The 23,294-nt window shown below is 40.8% G+C and overlaps 1 protein-coding gene across 4 annotated transcripts in view; it reads right to left on the bottom strand.

Moving 5' to 3' along the window:
- The window catches only part of LOC121445144 (bone morphogenetic protein receptor type-2), a 95,617-nt gene that overhangs the window by 48,578 nt on the left and 23,745 nt on the right, over positions 1-23,294 (bottom strand). For all 4 annotated transcript variants that reach the window (XM_041647155.1, XM_041647152.1, XM_041647154.1 and 1 more), the window contains exons 2-3: positions 2,773-2,943; positions 1,716-1,886 (exon numbers count right to left, since the gene is read on the bottom strand). In XM_041647155.1, coding sequence (XP_041503089.1) covers positions 1,716-1,886; positions 2,773-2,943 — 342 coding nt within the window. The remainder of the gene's footprint in view (positions 1-1,715; positions 1,887-2,772; positions 2,944-23,294) is intronic.

Below are 23,294 nucleotides of genomic sequence, written 5' to 3'. Positions count from 1 at the left end.
TTTGCTAATTTTCTATTGCTGTAAAAATACTCACAACCAAGGTAACTCATAAAAAAACCAGTTCATTGGGGACCATCATGGTGGGGAGTATGGGGCAGGCAGGCATGGTGCTTAGCAGCAGCTGAGAGCTCACATCTGATCCACAAGCACAAGGCAGGGAGCTAACTGGGAATGGTGTGTCCACCCCACCAATGACACACTTCCTTCCCAAACAGTTCCACCATCTGGAAACCAAGCCCTCAAACATGTAAGCCTATGGAGTCATTCTCATTTAAACCACCACAGTAAGTATGTCACAGATGTAAGCATATTTTAAAATCCCTGTCTATATCAGTAAGCTGTATTGCAAGTCTCAATTACACAATCCTTTATTTTTCCTCTATAGTTACATGTATATCCTTTATAAAGGACATTGTTGTTAATGTTTATTTTGTTTGGTTGGCTTTTTTGTTTGTTTATTTGGGGTGTTGGTCTTTCATTTGAGACAGGGTCTCACCATGGAGCTCTGGCTGGTCTAGAACATGCTACGTAGACCAATTTGGCCTCAAACTCACATAGATTGACCTGCCTCTTGCCTACCAGTGCTTGGACTAAAGGTGTGTGCCACAATGCTGGTTGTTGTCTGTTTCTTGAGTTACAATTTCTCTATATTTCTCACACTAGACTTTACTATATGACCTCAAGTGGCCCTTCTTCCTTAGCCTCCAGAATAAGTTGGACAACGGGCACACGCCTCCAAACTATAGCTATAGTTTCCTTTTTCTTTTATTTTTTTGTTATTGTTTTATTTTTCAGACAATATCTCATTGTATAGACCTGGCTAGCCTAGAACTTGCTATGTAAACCAGGTTGGTGTCAAACTCACAGAGAGCCACCTGCTTCTGCCTCCAATGTCATTGGGGGTGGTGCTGGGTAAGATTAAGGACATGCACTGATGGAGGAAGGTCATTGGCCAATAAAGAAACTGCTTGGCCCTGTGGGTGGAGTAAACAGAACAAAATGCTGGGAGGAAGAGGAAGTGAGGTCAGAGTCTCGACATCTCTCCTCTCAGGAGCAGACGCCTGAGAGAGACGCCATGCTCCCAGCTCCCAAACAGACGCACGCGATGAAGCTCCAACCCAGGATGGACTAGGCTAGAATCTTCCCGGTAAAACCGGTTCTTACAGATTATTAGAGATGGGTTGATCGGGATGTGAGAATTAGCCTGTAAGTGCTAGAGCTAAAGGGCCAAGCAGTGCTTAAAAGAATACAGTGTCTGTGTAATTATTTTGGGGCATAAGCTAGCCGAGCAGGCGGCCGGGGTGCTGGGAACGCAGCCCCGCCGCCGCTCTTATTACTACAATGCACCACCACAACTACTTGTAGTTTTCTTGATATCACTAATTCCCTTCCTTAAGGTTTTGGTTTTTTGTTTGTTGAGAGACATCCTGTTATGTGGTCCAGACTAGCCAAGAATTGACCAGGTAGCTCAGGCTGGCTTGCAATCCTCCTGCCTCAGTCTCTGGAGTTCTGGGACTACAAGCACACACCACCATTTCCTGAGACTTAGTTGTTGTATACTGATGCTTTGCTGGTGCTTGTAAATCTCTCTTGGGGCTTTAGATAAAATTTTTACAATGCTAGAACTCTCCCTTTCACTTCCACTAATCTTGAATGTTTATCTGTTTTATATTTTCATAGAGCAAGGAATTATAAAGAAGTACTGAAATACTTACTGAGTGGTGTTGTATCAGGAGGTGGAAAATTCTCAGTAAAGTTGACATTACATAGATCTGTACTACAGCAGCAAAAGCGGTATGTCCCATTCTGAATAGAGGGTGGGGTGGTAGTTACAACACATTCTTCATAGTGACACTCTTGGGGATCCCCAATGTGAGACCAACACCCTACAAAACAATATTAAATAATATTAAAATAAGCTGGGAAACAAAACAGTAAGTAAAACCGCAAACTATGAAATAATTGCAGTAATATAAAACTAAGTAATATATAAGTCATAAAACAACCTGAAAAAATGGTAAAGAATACAACAGACATTTCATGAGGGAAAAGCAACCAACAACATGGTTATGATTAACTTCACTATTATAATAAGAATTATTTCCAAAACTGCCATCAAACTATTTTAGTTTAAGTTGTCCTAATTTTTAAAATAACAATATGCAATCATAACCAAGTGTTAGTGACAGTTGCTCTCATACAATTCTATAATAAATGCATGTATGATGGAAATTTTGGAAAAATCCATAGCAATTTTGATGTAGAAACTTTAAAGTAATCATACATGTTATGATCTACTAATTCTACATCAAAGAATCTACTTTAAAAAAATCAGACACAACCTTTATATATGTTTAGAGTTTTTCACTGCAGGATAACGCATTTCAGTGAAAACCTTGAAACAGCATCTTATCCAAAGCACGTGAGTAAACTGTGAAACATCTACATAGGAAATACGGTGCTGAGGGACAATGTTTTCAGAAATTATTTACAATAACGTGGGGGGAATAGCATGGAATTACTATATAGCATTATCCTATATACAGATATATATGCATTGTTTACATTCTTATTCACCACGTTCTGGGGAGGGTTTTCATCTACCCACACATCTTTGCTAGACAAGCTCCAACTGTAGGAAAAACAATGCTGAAGATACGGCCCTGTGGGCAAAGATCTGTCTCTGTGCATGGCATCCTGTGTTTGACTCTCTGCACCAAAAAGACAGAGAGAGAGAGAGAGAAAGAGAGAGAGAGAGAGAGAGAGACTTGCCTTGTTTCACAAGATTGATGTCCCCTTTGGATTTCTCCCACAGGCCATAGCACGTGCTCCCTTTGGAGCACAATATTGTCCCGTTTTCATGAGAGATTCTGCTCTCACCTATCCCAAGGTCTTGTTGATAGGGATCTTTAAATGCACACAGCCGTTCTTGATTCTGGGAAGCTAAAAAAAAACAGGAAATAACACAATGATAAACTGATGCTACTTTGATAATACGATTGACTATGAGAATCTGTAAGATTTCTTTATTAATATACAACACAATTTTTAAAAAATTATAAATTTTCCTACTAAATCCTTCAAATTTCATTGCTGAATAAATTTATACCCAATAATTTCCTTTTTCAAGATTTATTTTTATTATTGCGTGAATGTGTGTGTGCGCAGGGGCCCCGGAGAGGCCAGGGAAGGTGGATGGTCCGGTGACTGGGGCTACAGGTGACTGTGAGCTGCCTGACACAGTTGCTGGTAACTGAACTCGTGTCCTCTGTAAGAGCAGTGACATGCTTTCAACTCCTGTTGTCTCTATCCACAGCATCGGGCAATTTCCTTTTGCACGTTAATTTTTACATCCATGCAAGAACTTCTCTAAAATGTTTCCTGAAAAGAGACTTCTTTTACTCATGTAACTCTTATTACTATTTCTACTATTAAGTATTTTTGCTGTTCAAAAAAAGAAAGACCTTGTTCAATGGGCTTGGTATTGTACACATTTAGTCCCAGGACTGAGGTGGCAGAGGCAGGCAGATCTCTGAGAGCCCTAGGCTAGCCTGGTCTCATAGTGACTTTCAGGACAGCCAGAGCTACAAAATGAGACCCAACCTCAAAAAAAGAAATACCATGTTCTAAATCAACCTTTAAAACAAAGAGGTAGCCGGGCGGTGGTGGCGCACGCCTTTAATCCCAGCACTCGGGAGGCAGAGGCAGGCGGATCTCTGGGAGTTCGAGGCCAGCCTGGTCTACAAGAGCTAGTTCCAGGACAGGAACCAAAAAGCTGCAGAGAAACCCTGTCTCGAAAATCAAAAAAAAAAAAAAAAAAAAAAAAAAAAGCAAAGAGGTAGTAGGCTGGGTATGGTGGTGCAAACCTTTAATCCCAGCACTTGACAGGCAGAGACAAGGTGGATCTCTGAGTTCAAAAGCAGCCTAGTCTGCATAGCTAGTTCCAGGCCAGCCAGGGCTACATAGAGACCTTGCCTTAAACAAACAAACCCTAAGAGCATAAGAATTCTAGCAAATATTACAGTATTCAATTCTATCATTTTACAGTCATTTGTATAAAGCCACATTATTAGTCATGATAGGCTGAGGTGTGAGAATAATGAAAAATGGATATATGGTTTCTTTTCAGGGTGACGTATGTGTGTTTTAAAATTATGCTGTGGTAATGGCTACATAAATATCACATTAACAGAAAGAAATCATGGAATACTTTACCTCAGATCAATGAATTTCATGATATACAGATCATGTCTGAGTAAACATACATGTAATATATGTATTTTTTATTATTATGTATAATTTATTTATTTATTATGTATACAATATTCTGTCTGTATGCCTGAAGGCCAGAAGAGGGCGCCAGACCTCCTTACAGATGGTTGTGAGCCACCATGTGGTTGCTGGGAATTGAACTCAGGACCTTTGGAAGAGCAGGCAATGCTCTTAACCACTGAGCCATCTCTCCAGCCCCCTAAAGGGACAGGGACAGTCTTACTTTTTAGGCCTGACTGGCCTAGAACTTTCTCTGTAGACCAGTCCGGCCTCAAATTTACAGAGATCCACCTGCTCTGCCCTTGAGTGCTGGGATTAAAGATGTGCACTACCACTCTTGCAAAATAGGTTTTTAAAACTGAGAGTACTTCTGAGCAAAAAGAAAATGGTTTTGCATTACTTAAAACAGCCAGATGAAGAAATGTTCAATGGCTCCTCATATTTAAGGGACAATCTAATGCAATTTAATGGCAAACTCTCTTCATATATATCCATGTGATTTAACTGATTCCAATAGAGCATTTGCCATGTAACTCAGTGATTAACAAACATTAGCCAGCATTGTAAAAATATCAAAAAAGTAAAAGGTTATCAAAAAGCAACATCTGATCTTTAATTTCTTAAGACAGACTTTCCTAATGTTTGAGTAGCAAGGATAATCACTAGGAATACCAACAGTTTCTTAGGACTTTCTGCACCCATTTTGCATTTGAGGTGTACAGAATTGAACAGGACAATTCAGAAGCATTTTAGCAAAGTATATTACTTATCAAAATAATGTATTTTTTGTTATTTTTTGCTTTTTGTGCTTCTTTAAGCTAGGGTTTCTCTGTGTTGCTTTGGAGCCTGTCTTGGAACTAGCTCTTGTAGACCAAGTGGCCTCAAACTCACAGAGATCCTCCTGTCTCTGCCTCCTGAGTGCTGGGATTAAAGGCGTGCGCCACCACCACCTGGTCAAAATAGTGTTTCTGAACGTAACAAAGAAGTCTAGAAAAGGAATGACAGGGCTTAACATCTGTGTGTCCAGCCAATTCACACAAACAGACCTGTCAAAATTATTGGTATGCAAAGTACTTTCCAATTACTGGGCCAAGTAACAGACTAGATAAGGAAAGCTGCAGTTACCAAATCTTTGGTTATATAATTTATTCAGACAAACCAAACCAGACAGCAATTAATGGAAAAGAAATGTGGCTTGATGTATATACTTTTAAACTACGTTTCAACCTTCTAGAAGACAGACACACTAATATCTAAAGAGCACAATATATGTGTAGTGCTACCGATTAGAGAAACAGGTATGCCAGGAGATGGTGGCACACACCTTTAATCCCAGCACTTGGGAGGTAGAGAGTTGTTTGAAGACAGCCTGGTTTAAAGAGCGAGTTCCAGGACAGACTCCAAAGCTACAGAGAAACTCTGTCTCAATAAACCAAAAGGACAGACAGACAACTGGGATAGAAGGCAGCCTCACTGGCAGGGTGGCAACTGCTCCCTTCAGATTAACACAGCATTTCAAGAGGAAACAGCACCAGGAAGTAAGGGCTCTGCTCAGAACACGAAAATGCAGACTCCAAATCAGCCCTTCACATCTTTCGTGAAAGACCAGTGCACTACAGAAGGGAAGCCCGTTATCAGAGTCTGGTAAAAGCTGAGAAAAGTAAAGCAAATTTGCAGACGAAACAGGGTTTCTAGGGCGTCTGGAAGCCCGGGAAAGAATGCAGTGAGAGCTGCACTGGAGTAAATAAGAGATGGTTGTTTACATGAACGGTATTCTGTTCTGGGGTGGGGTAACTAGGACTGGGGCTCAACACCATTCTAGCAGCGGGAAATGACACTTCAACCTGAACAATCTAATCGCTTCTTGAACACTGCAAGCAGTTCCCCTGAAAGAACAAGGATGAGAAAAAACAATGAGAAAATTCCAACCAGTGACCTAACCCTAGATGTTCAAGTCCTGATGCAAAAAAACACAATAAACACGGAAATAAAGGCAAAGTGAGTCCTCCAAAAAGTAGCAACTCCACAGCAATGGTTTCTAAAATGTCTCAAACTATTCCACAGAACAGAAATGGGAGGAATAGTACCAACCTCTTCTTATAAAGACATAACGAATAAGGAAAAATTACTGACCAATTCCCCTGCTTAACACAGATGCAAAAGTTCTCAAAAAAAAAAAAAATACCAGCAAAAAGAATTGAAGAACACACCAAAAAGCTCATTCACCACGATAGAGAGGGAGGGATGACTCAACATACGTAAGTCAATACATGTAACAATCACATCAATGGCCTCAAGGAGAGAGATCATTTTCATCCCAACAGATGTATGTATTTTGACAAAATCCTTTCACAAAAGCCCTGAATAGACTTACATATGACAAAAATATAGCCAATATTAATTGTACTAAATAGTAAAACCTGAAAGCATTTCCACTAAAATCAAGAACAACACAAGGGCATTCACTTTTTGATGTGTGTGTGTGTGTGTGTGTGTGTGTCCTAAGGATCAAATTCAGGTCATACAAGTACATACACCTGTTGAGCCATCTTGCAGGAAGGAATGTCCCTTTCTCCACTTTTTTCCTGAGACAGGATCTCACTGTGTAGACCTGGCTGGCAAGGAACTCTACTGATCCCTGCCTTCCCAGTGCTGGGATTAAAAGCATGTGCCACCACACCTAGCTCACTTTTTCCATTCTTACTCAACATACTGATGGATGTCTTAGCTGGAGTGATGAGTCAAGAGAAGGAACGAGGGGCTGGAGAGATGGCTCAGAGGTTAAGAGCACCAACTGTTCTTCCAAAGGTCCTGAGTTCAATTCCCAGCAACCGCATGGTGGCTCACAGCCATCTGTAATGAGGTCTGGTGCCCTCTTCTGGACTGCAGGCATACAGACAGACAGAACACTGTCTTTATAATAAATAAATAAATAAATAAATAAATAAATAAATCTTTTTTAAAGAAGAGAGAGAAGGAACAAGGATACAAAAAGGAAAAGGTCAAACTATCCTATTGCAGATAACAGTCTACAGTTCTTAGATACATGGAAAAAATGTTAACCTCCCCCAGCCATTAGAGAAATGCAAATTAAAACTACACTGAGGTTGAGTGGTGGTGGTGCAGCTTTAATCCCAGCACTGGGGAGGCAGAGGCAGGCGGATCTCTGTGAGTTTGAGGCCAGCCTGGTCTACAGAGTGAGTTCTAGGACAGCTAGAGCTACACAGAGAAACCGTGTCTTGAAAGACAAAAAAAAAATCTAAATATTGCTCCATCTTTCATGATATATAGTTTTTTATGATTTTATACTGAATACAGATAAATAACAATACATGTTTGTTAGTTATCCATTAAAATATGGATAACTGACAAATAACTACAAGTAGACAAAAGGAGAAATGTAGGGTGAGCTGCCTGGTGGTAACTGACAAATGCTGAATGAATACGCGTCCAATCATAAACTATCAACTATCAAGTCAAAGAATAGAGTTTGCTCAATCCACGAGGAAGACTTAAACTAAGGGGGAAAGGAGGACTCCAACAGAGACAAAACAACCGTGGGTTTATCAGCAGGCCATCTTATTTAATCTAACACTTTGAGAAGAGGCTGTATTTTTTCTGTCTACAAAGTATGATATCTATAAATCTGAAATTCAAGAAATTATACATAATTGCAGAGAAACACGCTTCAAATTCTACAAAACTTCTTCAGAATTCAGAAATAGCCAATTTATATACTGGAAAGATTTAGAAGGCAAAAATATTACAGTGATAAATAATAGTTTAATCATGGGTAGATAAAAATTGGAAAATAAAACAAGAAATTTAGTTTAGAGAATGTAAATAAAAATGAAGTTGTTTTAATAAGATAAAATGTGGAAATGAACAAACTGTGGAAATGAAAGAAATGATTACTATTCTGAACATCTGTTAAATTCACTATGAATGAATATAAATTTCTCTGAAAGACAGTATCCCGCTGAAGCTAGGCTGCCCTGGAACAGACTGTGTAGCCCAGGCTGGTCTTGAAATCACAGTTCCTGTCTAAGACAATGCAGGAAGTACCAGTGTGAGTCACAACAGTGGCAAAATTTTTCAAGTTTCTCTGCCATTCTGTGTCTAAACAGCCCAGAAGTCACACAATACTTATCCCCCAGCAGCTGAAATAGATTTATCTGCACTGGAGAAGTCTGCATGTCTTATCTCTGCCCTGGAACAAAGTTCAGGGACTAATTCTGGGTAGGCTTCTGCTTGGCTTCTGTTTATCTAAGTGTCAAAATGAACTATCTAAAATAAACAGCACAGAAACCTTGCAGGCGTGGGACACATAACTAAAGAACTGAAGAACAGAATCCTTTTCCCAGAACGCAAGTGCTTAAGGACAGACTGAACCATGATTTTGGAGCAGCGCTACAGTGGCTCTGTTATAAAACATACGGAGTAGATTCCCTCCTGCCGTGCGTGCGTGCGTGCGTGCGCGCACCAGAGAGAGGTTGCTGCTGGATGTGTTCTTCATTCACTGTCTGCCTCCTTTTACTTTTTGGAAAAGGGTCTCAGAACCCAGAGCCTGAATCCAGGAAGCCGCCTGTCTTTGCCACGTCAGCAGCAGAATTACTACACTGTTTGGTTTTCTTTTCTTTTCTTTTTTTAATTTGAGTACTAGGGATCTAAACTACAGGGCAAGCATTTTATAAACTGAGTCAACTCTTCAACCCCATGAATATCTTTTAAAGATTTGGGTTTTCTATTTTTATTTTATGCATTTTTTTCCTGCATGCCTGGCACCCTTGGAGGCCAGACGAAGGCATATTCCCTGGCACTGGAGTGTAAATGGTTGTGAGCCACCATGCAGGTGCTGGGAACTGATCTTGGAGCCTCTGCAAGATTATCAAGTGCTCTTTACCCTGAACACTTCTCCAGCCCCACAGATATTTTATTTTAACAGAAATATCCCCCAGAAATTTACTATAAATTTAGATTTTTTTAATTCAATTATAATAAATCAAGCAAAGACCCTTATTTTCCAATGTTACAATGCACCATTTTGTAAAGTAAATAATTTTTTTTAATTTATTAATTATGCCCTCATCTTCTTTATGTAATACTGAAAGATGGACTTGGGACCCCGCACATACTAGGCAAGTGCTCCATAGAGTTACATCTCAGCTCTTAATTTATATGTTTTTATTCCCAGATTGCAACATATTTAAATGTTATTCTGCTGAGCATTGTCATAGTTTCAAATAGAGAGAAGACTTGGAGATTAAAATCATCAGAAGAAACCTCTTCAGCATTTTCTTTGTTGTTGCTGTTGGTATTGGTGGAGGTGGAGGTGGTTTCTCAAGACAGGGTTTCTCTGTGTCTCTCTGGCTGTCCTGGAACTATGTAAACCAGTCTGGCCTCAAACTCACAGAGATCCGCCTGCCTCAGCCTCCCAAATCCTGGGATTAAAGGCGAGCGCCACCATACCCAGCTCTTTAGCTTTTCATTGAGTTTAATGCTGTGCTGAGGAATCCTGGGAGTCACAGAACTCTGCATATATTCAGTCATATTCACGTGTAACTTGTCACAGCAAAGTAACGCAAACCAGAACTAACAAGGGGAAACAAGGTCCAGACTTCTTGAATCTCCATAGCATCACACAGAGCAGACTTAGTCCCCCATTGCTGAATTGTGAAACACATGAAATACTGTCTAAATATTGTTCCAATTTTAATTAATAGTTTGGTCATGTAAGCATTTTTAGTCTGGTACCAAAATCCCAGATTCACATAAGAAAAGGAGATGGTTGACACAAACTATACCGTTCGCACAAACAATGTAAGTATGGTAAAGTATTCTTATCAGTTAGGCAGTGGAGGGAGTGTTGGGAGCATGAAGGCCCTTGCACCCACAGACATCCAGGGAAAACAAATGTTAATCACACAGGGGTGTCTCCTTAATGGGAAGATAAAATACCTGCCTTCCATCCAGAGACTGAGAGTGGGCATTGTTAACAACCTGTAGACCTTTCTGCTATCTGTGGAGGCAGACCTCACCCACCTTTTACTGTAAGAGGCAGACTTTGTCCAAATTCCCCATAGTGATATCCCACACTCTCCCTCCCAGAGTTAATAAAACATAACCTAACTGGAGATGTCACGTGTATGACATAACCTGCTAACATCTATGCTATGGTCAGAGACCACACCAGATTCTAGGGCTTTTAGCTATAGTACCCATGTTCGTAGTCACATGTACTTAGAGAAGGCATTTCTATTATGTAGTCAGACCTCAAGGTTTATTGTGCACTTGGAACTGAAATAATTGTTGCCTGGAAACTTTTCCCCAAATTGCACTGTGTTTTAAACAGGCTGACAACGAATCACCTGGCACTGGGCTCCCAGAAGTTCCCCTGCAGATTCATTCCCTGCCTGGACATCTGCAGGAACCCCTCAGCGGGAGCACTCCCAAACACAAATTCCCACATGCCAGCCAGTGGCCAACTTGGAATGCCGGGCTTTCTAAGAACAGCCGTCTTAGGCCTGTCATTTTAACTCTTTCCCTGGACAGATTCCTAAAGCAACTAAAAGCTAATGAACACACATGCACAAAACACATCTGACACAGAAACAAACAAACAATAAACCAAAACATAGAGACTACACAAAAGCAAGTAAGACGGTCTCAAGCCTCTAAGAGGCTTTCCATCCTGGGACGGGCGGGACGGGCATGACAGCCATTAGAGTCAAATATTACCAAGTGCCTGTGACATGGCGGCAGCGTTCTACACCTAGGGACTCAGCACGAGTGAGTCTTAGTCCCTCAAAGTGCTTGTATCCTAGTGATATAAACAGACAAGTAACGAACGCACAAATAAATACATTTACTGGAAGACTCTGGGTGCTCAGTGTCTCCACCCTCACTGCGATGAGTGCCCATTCTATGTCAGGGTGTCTATAGATTAGGTGTCTCCTTCACTGCTCTCTACGTTGGTGACAAAGATGTCTCGCTGAACCTGGCATTTGCCATTTCAGCTATGGCCAGCTCTGCGCTCCCCCGGTGTCAGGGTCACCACACCTGCCTTCCACCTGAGTGTTGGTGATAGGAACTCAGTACTCATGCCTACACAGAGAGCAGTTTACCTAAATATCAATCCGTCTCCTCAACCCCACAAATGGTCATTCTTATAGGGTACTCTTGAAAGAGAGGTAAATTTTAGAATACGATAGAAACATGCTCTACTATATAATAACCTTCTTTAGGAAATACAAAATAAAACTTTTTGTTTGTTTGTTTGCTTCGAGACAGAGTTTCTCTGTGTAGCCCTGGCTCTCCTGGAACTTGCTCTGTATACCAGGCTCCAGGCTGGCCTCAAACTCAAGAGATTTGCCTGCTTCTGACTCCCAAATGCTGGGATTAAAGGTTTGCACCACCACCACCCAGCATATATATATATATATAATAAAAAGACATTTTAAATGTCTTTCAATTGGTGTTTTTAATTTCAAGAAATATATTTGTTGGGAATAACTCATGCTGGGCTCAGAACAGAAAAGAGAAAGTGAAAACAGAAGACACTGAAAGATTATCGTTAATGTTTTCTATGTGGGATAATATAAATACTATTCAGTGTTGATTTGATGTCAAGAATACGCGACCATCTGTGGGGGAGAGGTGGCTCAGTAGTTAAGAGCACTTGCTGCTGGGCTCAATTCCCAGTACACACACGGTAGCTAACAACCACCTGCAATTCCAGTTCCGAGGGATCCAATGTCTCTTCTGACCTCCACAGGCTCATGAAAACACGTGGAGCACATTCATACACTCAAGAACACACATATACACATTAAATAAATAATGTTTAAAAGAATATACAACAATCCGATGATCAAATGTTCCATCAAGTGTGGAACAGAAAGTGACTTCCTAATCTGAGTAAGGGTATCAATGAAAACCCACAGCTGCTGCTATACTCAATGGTGGGAAAACAAAAAAATTTCCCTTAAGATCAAGAACAAGAAAGATGTTAACTCCTTCAAGTCTACTGAACACTATGTTAAGAAAGTCTGCAAAAATTGAAGACGAGGGGCTGGACAGATAGCTCAGTGGTTAAGAGCACTGACTGCTCTTCCAGAGGTCCTGAGTTCAATTCCCAGAAACCACATGGTGTTTCACAACCATCTCTAATGGGATCTGGTGCCCTCTTCTGGCCTGCGGGCAACCATGCAGGCAGAACACTACATACATAATAAATAAACTTTTAAAAAAAATGAAGACAAAAAGCAGAAAATGAGCTGGGCAGTGGTGGTACACACCTTTAACCCCAGCACTCAAGGATGTCTGAGTTCAATGCCAGCCTGGTCTGCACAGTGAGTTCTAGGACAGCCAAGGCTACACAGACCTTGTCTCAGAAAAACAAACAAACAAGCAGAAGATACCAAATTCAGAAAAGAAGTAAAGATACTTGATTGCAGGAGACAGGGTTTTGTAGATAATAATTCAAAAGGAATCTCTTTTATTAATTTTTTCATTTTATTTTATGTCTCTGAGTGTTCTGTCTGCATGTATGTACATCATGTGTATACAGTGTCTAAGGAGACCAGAAGAAACCAGATCCTCTGCGTCTCAGGATCTAAGTTGTGAACCACCATATGGGTGCTGGGAATTGAACCCAGGACCTCTGGAATAGTAGTGAATGCTCTTAGCTGCTGGTCCATGTCTCCAGTCCCAGGAATCTCTTTTAAAAATAAATTTGAGCTAATAAATTCATTCAGCAATGTTCCAGAACATAAGATCAATGTATAAACATCGACTGTATTTCCACCCAGTAGCAGTGCACAATCCAAAAGTACTAGTAAGTGCAAGATTCATACACTGAAAACTAAAAACATTAATGAAAAAATTAAAGCTCTTAGCAAATACTCCATTTACATAGAATGTCAGGATGTTGTGGGTGGCAAAACTTCCAAATTTATCTGCTTATTCAATGCAATTCCTATCCAACGGTGTTTCCTTTCTTGCAAAAACTAGCAAGTGACTTTTAAAATTTATACTGATATAAAAAAGAACCCTCAAACCGCTAAAATAATCTGACCAAAAAAATAAACAAAGTTGGATGATTTATATATCCTGATTTCAAAACCTACTACAAATCAACCAATGAAGACACTGTGGTTTTCTCATGAAGAAAAACATGTACATCTGTGGGACAAAAATTGGCTCTTCAGATATATACCCTTAACTTCCGTGGTAAATGAGTAAATAAAATTTCTTGTTTTGAGACAAGGTCTCATTGTGTATCCCAGACTGGCCCTGAGTTTGTGATAGTCATGCCTTAGTCTCCTAAGGGGTAGGTAACAGGAACATATCATCATATCCAGCTTGGTAAACTTACTTTTATTTCGATTTATTTATTTATTTATTTATTTATTTATTATTTTTAAAGAATTTGCTGATTTGTTGTGTACACAGTGTTTTGCTTGCATGAATGCCTACACACCAGAAGAGAGCACCAGATCTTACTATTAATGGTAAGCCACCATGTGGGTGCTGGGAATTGAACTCAGGTCCTTTGGAAGAGCAGTCAGTGGTCTTAACCTCTGAGCCATCTCTCCAGCCATTGTGAACTCATTTTAAGACAATGCCAAGGCAATTTAATGAGGAAAAAAGTTAACCTTTCTAACATACAGTGTTTCAACTGAATAACCCTGTACAAAACAATAAAATTGAAGGCTCCTAGTCTCAATTAACAAAAATTAACTAAAAATAACTCAAAAGATGCTAAAATCCTATATAATCTTCAGAAAAAAAGCAGAGTCCCAGCACATCTTTGTAACCCAGATTATGAAACAATATTGTAACTACAGCCGTAAAGTCATAGAGGAGAAGGTAAGACAGGAGGGAGGGATGGAGGGAGAAAGGGAGGATTCTTCCTGGTCTTAGACTGACTGCACTGGTTTTGCAGCTTTCTTTCTCTAGGTGACCACACTTTTGTTGTTGTGTGTGAGGGTGGTGTATACAGGTCTGTGAATGCCAGAGGCTGGCGGCACCAAATGAGCTGGAGTTAAGTGGTTGTAAGCTGCTGGTGTGGGTGCTGGAACTGAACTTGTATCCTCTGGAAGAGAAGGAAGTGCTCTAACTGCTGAACCATCTCTCCAGCCCTGGCCTTAACTCCTGACTCTACCTCAGCTTCCCAAATACTGGACTGGAAGTGTGCTGCCACCACACCAGGCTTAGGAGTCCATGTGAATTGCTGGTGGCCCTATCAGAGGAGCAAGTAGCAACTCAAGTTCAGGTGTCAGCCACTAGGAGGCAAATCCTGACGGGTGAATCTCACACTCAAGGTCCCAAGACCACAGACTACAGAATGTCTTTTGCTTCTGCGGGGCTTTCATGTGTTTGCTGCAACTGCAACCATCCTTCTCTGGCATCTGGCACGGTGTGAATGGGTGTGGGGAAAGCCCTACTGCCTGTAACAAAGTGTGTTTATCTCATGGAAATAATCCCATTCTACTGGGCATTTTTTACCTGTGGATTATTATGAAGATGATTCTTCCTAAACTGTACTGACTAATTGATAATAATAATGTTAGTTTAAGGAGAGTTCTGATGATGAAAAATTAAACAAGAAAGTGTCACACAGCTAGAACACGGGAGTTTCTATTGGGGAGCCTTATAGACTGTAGCTTAGTTAATGATTAAAAAAACAATGGAGCTGCAGGAGCCAGGCTGGCTCGAATTCTTTCTATCTTAATGTTGGGAGATGTGTTCCCAGGCTTCAGAGTGCATCACACCTGAAACAAAGCTTTGAAAATAACTTAAGGCTAGACTAGATGTTTCTGTCAAATAGTTCTGAGATGAAAAACCCAAGAAGACAATCTAAAGTGTTAGAAAGGCACAGAGTTGAATGAGGAACTAACTCATCAAGGTCAGGGAACAAATACAAAGCAGCCCAACTGTTACCAGCTGACGACTTTCCTTGTTAAGGTTGGTTAGTGAGCAAAGGTGATGATCGATTCCTGATACCCATTTTACCCTCAATACCTGGTATAAAAAACTATGGAGGAGTGGGTATGTACCCTAAAGATCTACAGCAGAGTTGACTGATTCTTTTTCATATATAAACGTTTAGGTTTGTGATTCCTTATTAAGATTACCTTTCGAGATAAGTAATAAGAAGATTAGCCCTTTCTTTTTTTTTTTTTTTTTTTTGGTTTTTTTTTTTTTTTTTTTGGTTTTTCGAGACAGGGTTTCTCTGTGGCTTTGGAGCCTGTCCTGGAACTAGCTCTGTAGACCAGGCTGGTCTCTAACTCACAGAGACCTACCTGCCTCTGCCTCCCAAGTGCTGGGATTAAAGGCGTGCGCCACCATCGCCCGGCTAGCCCTTTCTTTGTAATGGTGAAGTGCAGTCTGCCAGTAAAAGAGTATCTCGCTCCTTACATACTGTTAATCTACATACAGCTTGGGTATGAAATGTGCCTGGGTTCTTGGGATTTGTTTTTCACCTGTAATACATAAAATGTTGAATCATGTTAACAGATAAGGAAGGCATGCTGCTTTGTACTTGTAGTCATTATAATCATTCACTTGAAAAACAGGATGTAGCCACACTGTAATTTTTATATTGCTTGAAAATTTTTACTGTAAGGGAAAAATAGAGGGGGGAAAAAGTGAGTTAGAAGGAAAATATCAAGGATGAGAGAGTTAGAAGGAAAACATGGAAAACATCAAAAATGAGAGAATTAGGAAAACGTGCAGAGAGTTAAAAGGATAAGGAAAACATTGAGAGACAGAAGGGACATTTCTGGATAGAGATGGACTGACAGCTAGGGAGCCTGCATGGGACCTACCTAGACCTTCCGCATGTAGGTGACAGTTGTGTAGCTTAGTCTGTTTGTGGGGCCCCTAGCAGTGGGACCAGGATCTGTTCCTGGTGCACGAGCTGGCTTTTTAGAACCCATTCCCGGGGCTGGAGAGATGGCTCAGAGGTTAAGAGCATTGCCTGCTCTTCCAAAGGTCCTGAGTTCAATTCCCAGCAACCACATGGTGGCTCACAACCATCTGTAATGAGATCTGATGCCCTCTTCTGGCCTACAGGCATACACACAGACAGAATATTGTATACATAATAAATAAATAAATATTAAAAAAAAAAAAAAGAACCCATTCCCTACAGTGGATGCCTTGCTCAGCCTTGATGCAGGGGGAAGGAGCCTAGTCCTGCCTCAACTTGACGTGCCAGGCTTTGTTGACTCCCATGGGAGCCCTTACCCTTTCTGAGGAGTAGATGGGGGAGTAAGAAAGGAGCTGGGGGAGAGAATGAGAAGAGAAGGAAGGAGGGGAAACTGTGGTTTGTATGTAAAATAAATAAAAAATTTTAAGTTAAAAAGAAAAGAGAATATAGAACATAGAATGAAGAACAGAGAAGAATAAAGAAGGAAATCTTCAAGACTGTGAAGTCAAGATACACTATAAAAAAGAATGATGTCATGGACTCAATGGCAAAAACTACAGAACAAATAATAGTAAAGACGGTTCTAGGAAGATGGGTCCGTCAGTTATTACCACATGAGTGTAAGAACTGAGTTAGGATTTCCCAGAGCTTACTGACTGGCCAGCCAGACTAGCTGAATTAATGAGTTCTAGCTTTAGTGAGAGACCCTGTCTCAAAAATACAGTGGAGAGGGGCTGGAGAAATGGCTCAGCCGTTAAGAGCATGAGCTGCTCTTCCAGAAGTCCTGTTGCTGGAGTGCACACAGGGAAAGGGATATCAGGAAACAGTGCTGCAAATTAGGCAGGAACCAGAATTACAGATCCAAACTGAACTAAAATAGGCTTGACATTACACAAAACCATCATCTATTCTTGCATAAATTCCTTAGCCTCTGAACATCTCAACCATACAATGGAAATAAAAATCCCTCCAGGGAAGGCTACGAAAATAATGTTTAGGGGGCTGGAGAGATGGCTCAGAGGTTAAGAGCACTGGCTGCTCTTCCAAAGGTCCTGAGTTCAATTCCCAGTAACCACATGATGGCTCACAACCATCTGTAATGAGGTCTGGTGCCCTCTTCTGGCCTGCAGGCATACACAGATGTTGCGGGAGGTCCTCCCACTCCTCCAGCCTATCACCGCTGAGGTACCAGCCCATTGGGGCGTGGTTTCTCTCCCTTTAAAAAAGCGGCCACTTCCCTTCTTTTCTTCTCTCTTCTTTTTTTTTTTTTTTTTTTTTTTTTATGATTATTAGGGTGGTATTTATTTAAAGGGGAAAAAACTTACAGATCACTGTCCCAGGCAACAGCCCTCTACGCAACCAGGAAAGGAGTCTAGTCGCAGGCAGAGCAGGAAGTGAAGAGAGAGAGGAGAGGGAAGCTGTCGAGACTCTGACCTCACTTCCTCTTCCTCCCAGTGTTCTAGGACCTCCCGCAACACACAGAGACAGAATATTGTATACATAATAAATAAATAAAACTATTTAAAAAAGAAAATAATGTTTAGATGGTCACATATGCTTCTAGATAGAGTTACCTAGAACTGACAGGATTGCCGTGTGCCTAGTTGGACATTCTGGCAAGTCAACGTGGAAGAGAGAGGGGAATAATCAAAAATCAAGGATCATTCTAAAAACCTAAGCAATAGTGAACAACACTATTAATAACTTAGAAAAAATAGAATAGCTTAGAAGGCAAAGTGTCAGGACAGAAATAAACACATACTGTGGGCATATGAAAACATTTCTAGAGGCACATTAAAAATGGAATATTTATAATGGATCAGAAGAAAAAAATTTAAAAAATCCAAAAAATACCAAGGTGTTCAAGAACAGTATCACCCAAACCACAGGAATAAGCTGTAAATCTTGAAGGGTTGGGGTGGGGTAAAATTAGCAAGGCTGAATATATACAGCTAAATCAGGCTTGTCAAAAAGATTATTTTAAACAATGTTTTCCACCTACCTCATTATATTGCTGCTTTGGGGACGGGGAGCTGGGGAACTGACTGGTACCCTTTTCTTCTGGAAACAATTAGGCATTCTAAACGTACGGGATCTAACCTAAGGAAAGTGAATCTCTGCTGCCTCCTATTTCCAGTCAAAACTGCATTCAACAAACACCAATCTAGAAGATTTTACTTTGTACACTAATTAGAACACATCATTTTAGGTAAGTCAATCATTGGGGGGAAATTACACTGCTAACACAAATAAGTATATAATGCTGAGCTTAACTTTAAAATGAAGGCAATAAAGCTTCAAAAAATGATGTGAGGAAAACCTTACTAGTTCCACAATGTAATTCAACCAAGATATGCTTACATATGCTTGAGTATCATATTTTATAGGCAAAGCAGGCAAAAATCTAAAAAGACTACAGACTTTGGTCCTAGATCTTGACTTCTTTTTATTATATCAGACAATCCCCTTAACTGCTTATCCTCATGTTCCTAGAGAATTAAACAAGAAATATATGTCACATATACTGGTACTACATATGTAATTAACATGTTAACATACAATTAAAAAGATAGTATACAATCTATTAGATGACCAGATGTCATACATCTATGATGTTCTTATGTTTTACAAGGCCACTGTAAACACTGAGTTAATGAATACTGAACAACTGCTCATTATCCCTATGAAAATTATAGTATTAGACTCCTGTCAAATTTTCATCAATACAGTGTTGTTTTGTATTTCTGTTTAAATGTACCCTATTAAATATGTTAATATATATTAGTGATTCCTTAACAAACAAATCCTGCCTAATTCAAAACACACCCAAAACTTCATTATCTTTTTTTTCCCCTTTGGTTTGGTTTTTTGAGTCAGGGTTTCTCTGTGTAACAGTTCTGGATGTCCTGGAACTCACTCTGTAGACCAGGCTGGCCTCTGGCCTCAAACTCACCGAGATCTGCCTGTCTCTGCCTCTGCTGAGATTAAAGACATGTGCCAACACCGCCCAGCCAAATCTTCATTATCTAAGGCAGGAATTTTCTCTATAAAGAGAAAAACCTTGGCCAAGCATGATGGCAAATGTATTTAATTCCGGCTTTTAGGAGACAAAGGCAGGGCTATCTCTGTGAACGAGCCTGAAACTCACAGCCAGCATGGCTTACAGAGTGGCTCTTTTGAGACAGGGAGAGGGGCAGGGAGGCCTCCCTGTAAGAGAAGCACTAGCTAACACTTGAGTACTACATTTGCGGCTGAATGAACTAAGGACATGACCACTCCAAGGTATGATTGAGGAGTTTTTTGCTTTGTTGTGTTGTTTGCTTTGATTTTTCGAGACAGGATTTCTCTGTGTAACAATCCTGGCTGTCCTGGAACTCACGGAGATGCCCCTGACTGGACCTACCAAGTGCTAGGATTAAAGGCATACCCCACTCACTACTACCTGGTGGAAGGTATTTTGGGTTTTGTTTTTGTTTTGTTTTGTTTTTTTTTTTTTTTTTGGTTTTTTTTCGAGACAGGGTTTCTCTGTGTAGCTTTGGAGCCTGTCCTCTGTCCTGGAACTCGCTCTGCAGACCATGCTGGCCTCTTATTGTAGAGTAAGGGAGAGTACAGTCAGAGGCATCTGGAAGAGTCCAGAGCAGGGAGGGGAAGTAATGCTGTGAACACGGCCAGCAGACTGAATGGGGCTGTCAAAGGAAAGAGAAGGGGGAGGGGGGAGGACAAAGGAGACAGAGAGAGGGGGAGGACCAAAAGGAGAGAACCAAGAGACTGCTTGCCCAAAATGGCAAGGTTATGTAGGAATCAGAAGCTGGGGGAAGGGAACTCCATGAGCCGGAGTTTAGGGTTGGGGACAGGATGAGAGGAGCGGAGAGGGGCCCCCAGTACTGATTAAACCTGGAGGTAGACCAGCATGCTCTCTGGTGCGCCAACAGGCTACCACAGTGAGCCATTTGTCCCATTTCTTTTGGATCTGACTTGCTATTTTGAATAGTGAAATAATCACCAAAAAGGATAAAAATTAGAAGATCATAGCATTAAATAGACCATTGAAAAGAACATTTATTTATGAATAAATTGGCTTTCTGGAGCCCATTTCTTACGAAGAGAAACCTTGCTCATCTTAGACACAAGGCTTTGGCCCTGCCTCAAAGAGGTGATGTGACAGAATTTGTCGACTCCCCATGGGAGACCTTACCCTCTCTGAGGAACAGATGGGATGCAGGGTGAGGGGAGGGTCAGGGAGTGGGAGGGGAGGGAAGGGGAACTGGAATTACTATGTTAAAAAAAATAACATTTGTGCTTTTCAAAAAAGAACATTTAAAGCCAGGCAGCGGTGGTAGATCTCTGAGTTCAAGGCCAGCCTGGCCTATAGAGCCAGTTCCAGGACAGTCAGAGCTGGTACAGGTTCCTCTATGGAGGGAGGGAGAGCAGGCAGGAAGGCAGGCAGGCTGGCTTGTTCATACACTGAGAACTAAACACAAGATGACAGTGCTAATTTGTTCGACCTGAACTGGGACTGTGCATCCTGCTGCTGCACAATGAAAGACCCGGAAATTTAAGGGAACACAGGAACCATCTATCTGAGAGCTGCCTACATAATGACAATACTGCTGCACACATTATTTCAAATTCTCAAGGTCCAAATCAGGAGCAGAAGGAGAGAGAGCACGAGCAAGGAACTCAGGACCATGAGGGGTGCACCCACACACTGAGACAATGGGGATGTTCTATTGGGAACTCACCAAGACCAGCTGGCCTGGGTCTGGAAAAGCCTGGGATAAAACCGGACTCTCTGAACATAACGGACAATGAGGACTACTGAGAACTCAAGAACAATGGCACTGGGTTTCTGATCCTACTGCACGTACTGGCTTTGTGGGAGCCTAGGCAGTTTGGATGCTCAACTTACTAGACCTGGATGGAGGTGGGGGGTTCCTTGGACTTCCCACAGGACAGGGAACCCTGATTGCTTTTCGGGCTGAGGGGGGGGGGGGGGACTTAATTAGGGGAGGGGGAGGGAAATGGGAGGCGGTGGCTGGGAAGAGACAGAAATCTTTAATAAATAAATAAATTAAAAAAAAAAAAAAAGAACACTATGATGGGCACAGACCCCGAGCACGTGGGAGGCAGAAGCAGACAATCTCTGTAAATTCAGAGCCAGTCTGGTGGTCTACAAAGACAACTCCAGGCATCCAGAGCTGTTACATAGGGAAACCCTATCTGCAAAAACAAAACAAACAACAATGAAAAGAATGCTGTAACAGCCGAGAACAATGCTTAAGGCACTATGATCCCTAAGGAATGGCCTTTCTCCTTTCCCAGTTGTAAATCTACAGTTTTCTAGGAAACACACCTGTAGGTGTTGGGCTTAAATATGCTATGGTTCATTTGCACAGATAAAAACCATCGTAGCAAGTACAATACTGGCTGCTCTCTGGAGAGACTATTCAGAACACTTTTGTTTTCGTTTAGAGATAAGGTCTCACTATGTAGCCCTGGCTGGCCTGGAACTCACTGTATAGACAGACCAGGCTGAACATGAAGTCACATAGATCCACCTGTCTCTACTTTTGCTTACTCCTAAGTGCTAGGATTAAAGGTAGGAGTCACTACACCTAACTCAGAAAACTTATTTGTACATCTAAACAGACACAAAAATTCCACTTTTCAAAACTGTAGCCAAAAGTATTGGATAAAAAGCCAACATGGCCAGCGCTAGGGAGGCAGAGGCAGGTGGATCTCTGTGAGTTCAAGGCCAGTCTGGTCTACAGAGTTCCAGGACAGCCAGCTACACAGAGAAACCCTGTATCAAACAAAACAAAACAAAAACAATGCCAACACAGTGGGATTCTAGTGCGGTACAATCTGAATAACAGTGCAATTCTAGTGCGGTACAATCTAAATAACACAGTGGGATTCTAGTATGGTACAATCTGAATAACAGTGCAATTCTAGTGCGGTACAATCTAAATAACACAGTGGGATTCTAGTATGGTACAATCTGAATAACAGTGCAATTCTAGTACGGTACAATCTAAATAACACAGTGGGATTCTAGTATGGTACAATCTGAATAACAGTGCAATTCTAGTGCGGTACAATCTGAATAACACAGTGGGATTCTAGTATGGTACAATCTGAATAACAGTGCAATTCTAGTGCGGTACAATCTGAATAACACCCACTTCCTGGGTGACCTGCATGATTTATTTATTCTGGAGCTCATATACCTGCTTTAATGAAGAAGAGAACTGTTTCTTTAGCTAATAATTTAGAAATAGTAAGAAAACTCAGCATCTTTTTGACAAAATGTTCACTTAGTTCTTAATAATAATGGATCAATTCAAGACATTCCAGACATGTCTGTCCCAAACATAAAACTCTATCTCTAGTGTCCCAAATGATAACATAATAAAAACAAGATAAAGACACAGATAAAAACACAAAAAAACTTATACAGCTATTGTTTTATGATTCCCTTGTTTTTCCAAGATAGTTCAAATGGAATTCGAAATAAAAACATGGGTAATCTTCCTGTTTCCTTGTAGATCCTACGCCCTATTTCCTGTTTCTTTAAAATCTCAAGATAGAACATTGATTAGAATGCCTGGGAAGGCCTCATTCATACAAGAATCTAAATTTGTATTTTAAAAACACTTGTATGTCTCTTACATGCTGGAAACAACTCTAAAGGTTTCATATATATTTATTACTGAGAGCGTTGGAAAAGACCCATTAACTCTGGCATAATCACATGGATTTGTCCAATACCCCACCCTATCTTTTATACCCCAGTATGTCAATAGACAACATCCAATGATAAGAAAAAGCTAAGAACAAAAAATTTTTAAGAGTAAGGGATGCATGATTGTAATCTCAGCACTTAGGATGTTAAGGCAGGAGGATTGCTATGATTCTGATGCCACTCGGGGCTATCTAGTAAGTCCAAGTCAGCCTGTAATACAGAGCAAAAGTATCTCAAAACAATAAACAAAAAAAACTATAAAGGTCAATCTCTTCTGGGAAGGAATTTAATCTACTTGTATGATTAAGTAGATATTTAACAGTGGCAACTAAGAAGCAGCCA

This window comes from Microtus oregoni, unplaced genomic scaffold, assembly GCF_018167655.1.
Source record: "Microtus oregoni isolate MIOR12 unplaced genomic scaffold, Mior012 000160F_ref0000428, whole genome shotgun sequence".
In the NCBI taxonomy this organism is placed as follows: domain Eukaryota; kingdom Metazoa; phylum Chordata; class Mammalia; order Rodentia; family Cricetidae; genus Microtus; species Microtus oregoni.
Note: the sequence above shows the minus strand (reverse complement) of the source record. Positions and strands in the feature narration are given on the sequence as shown.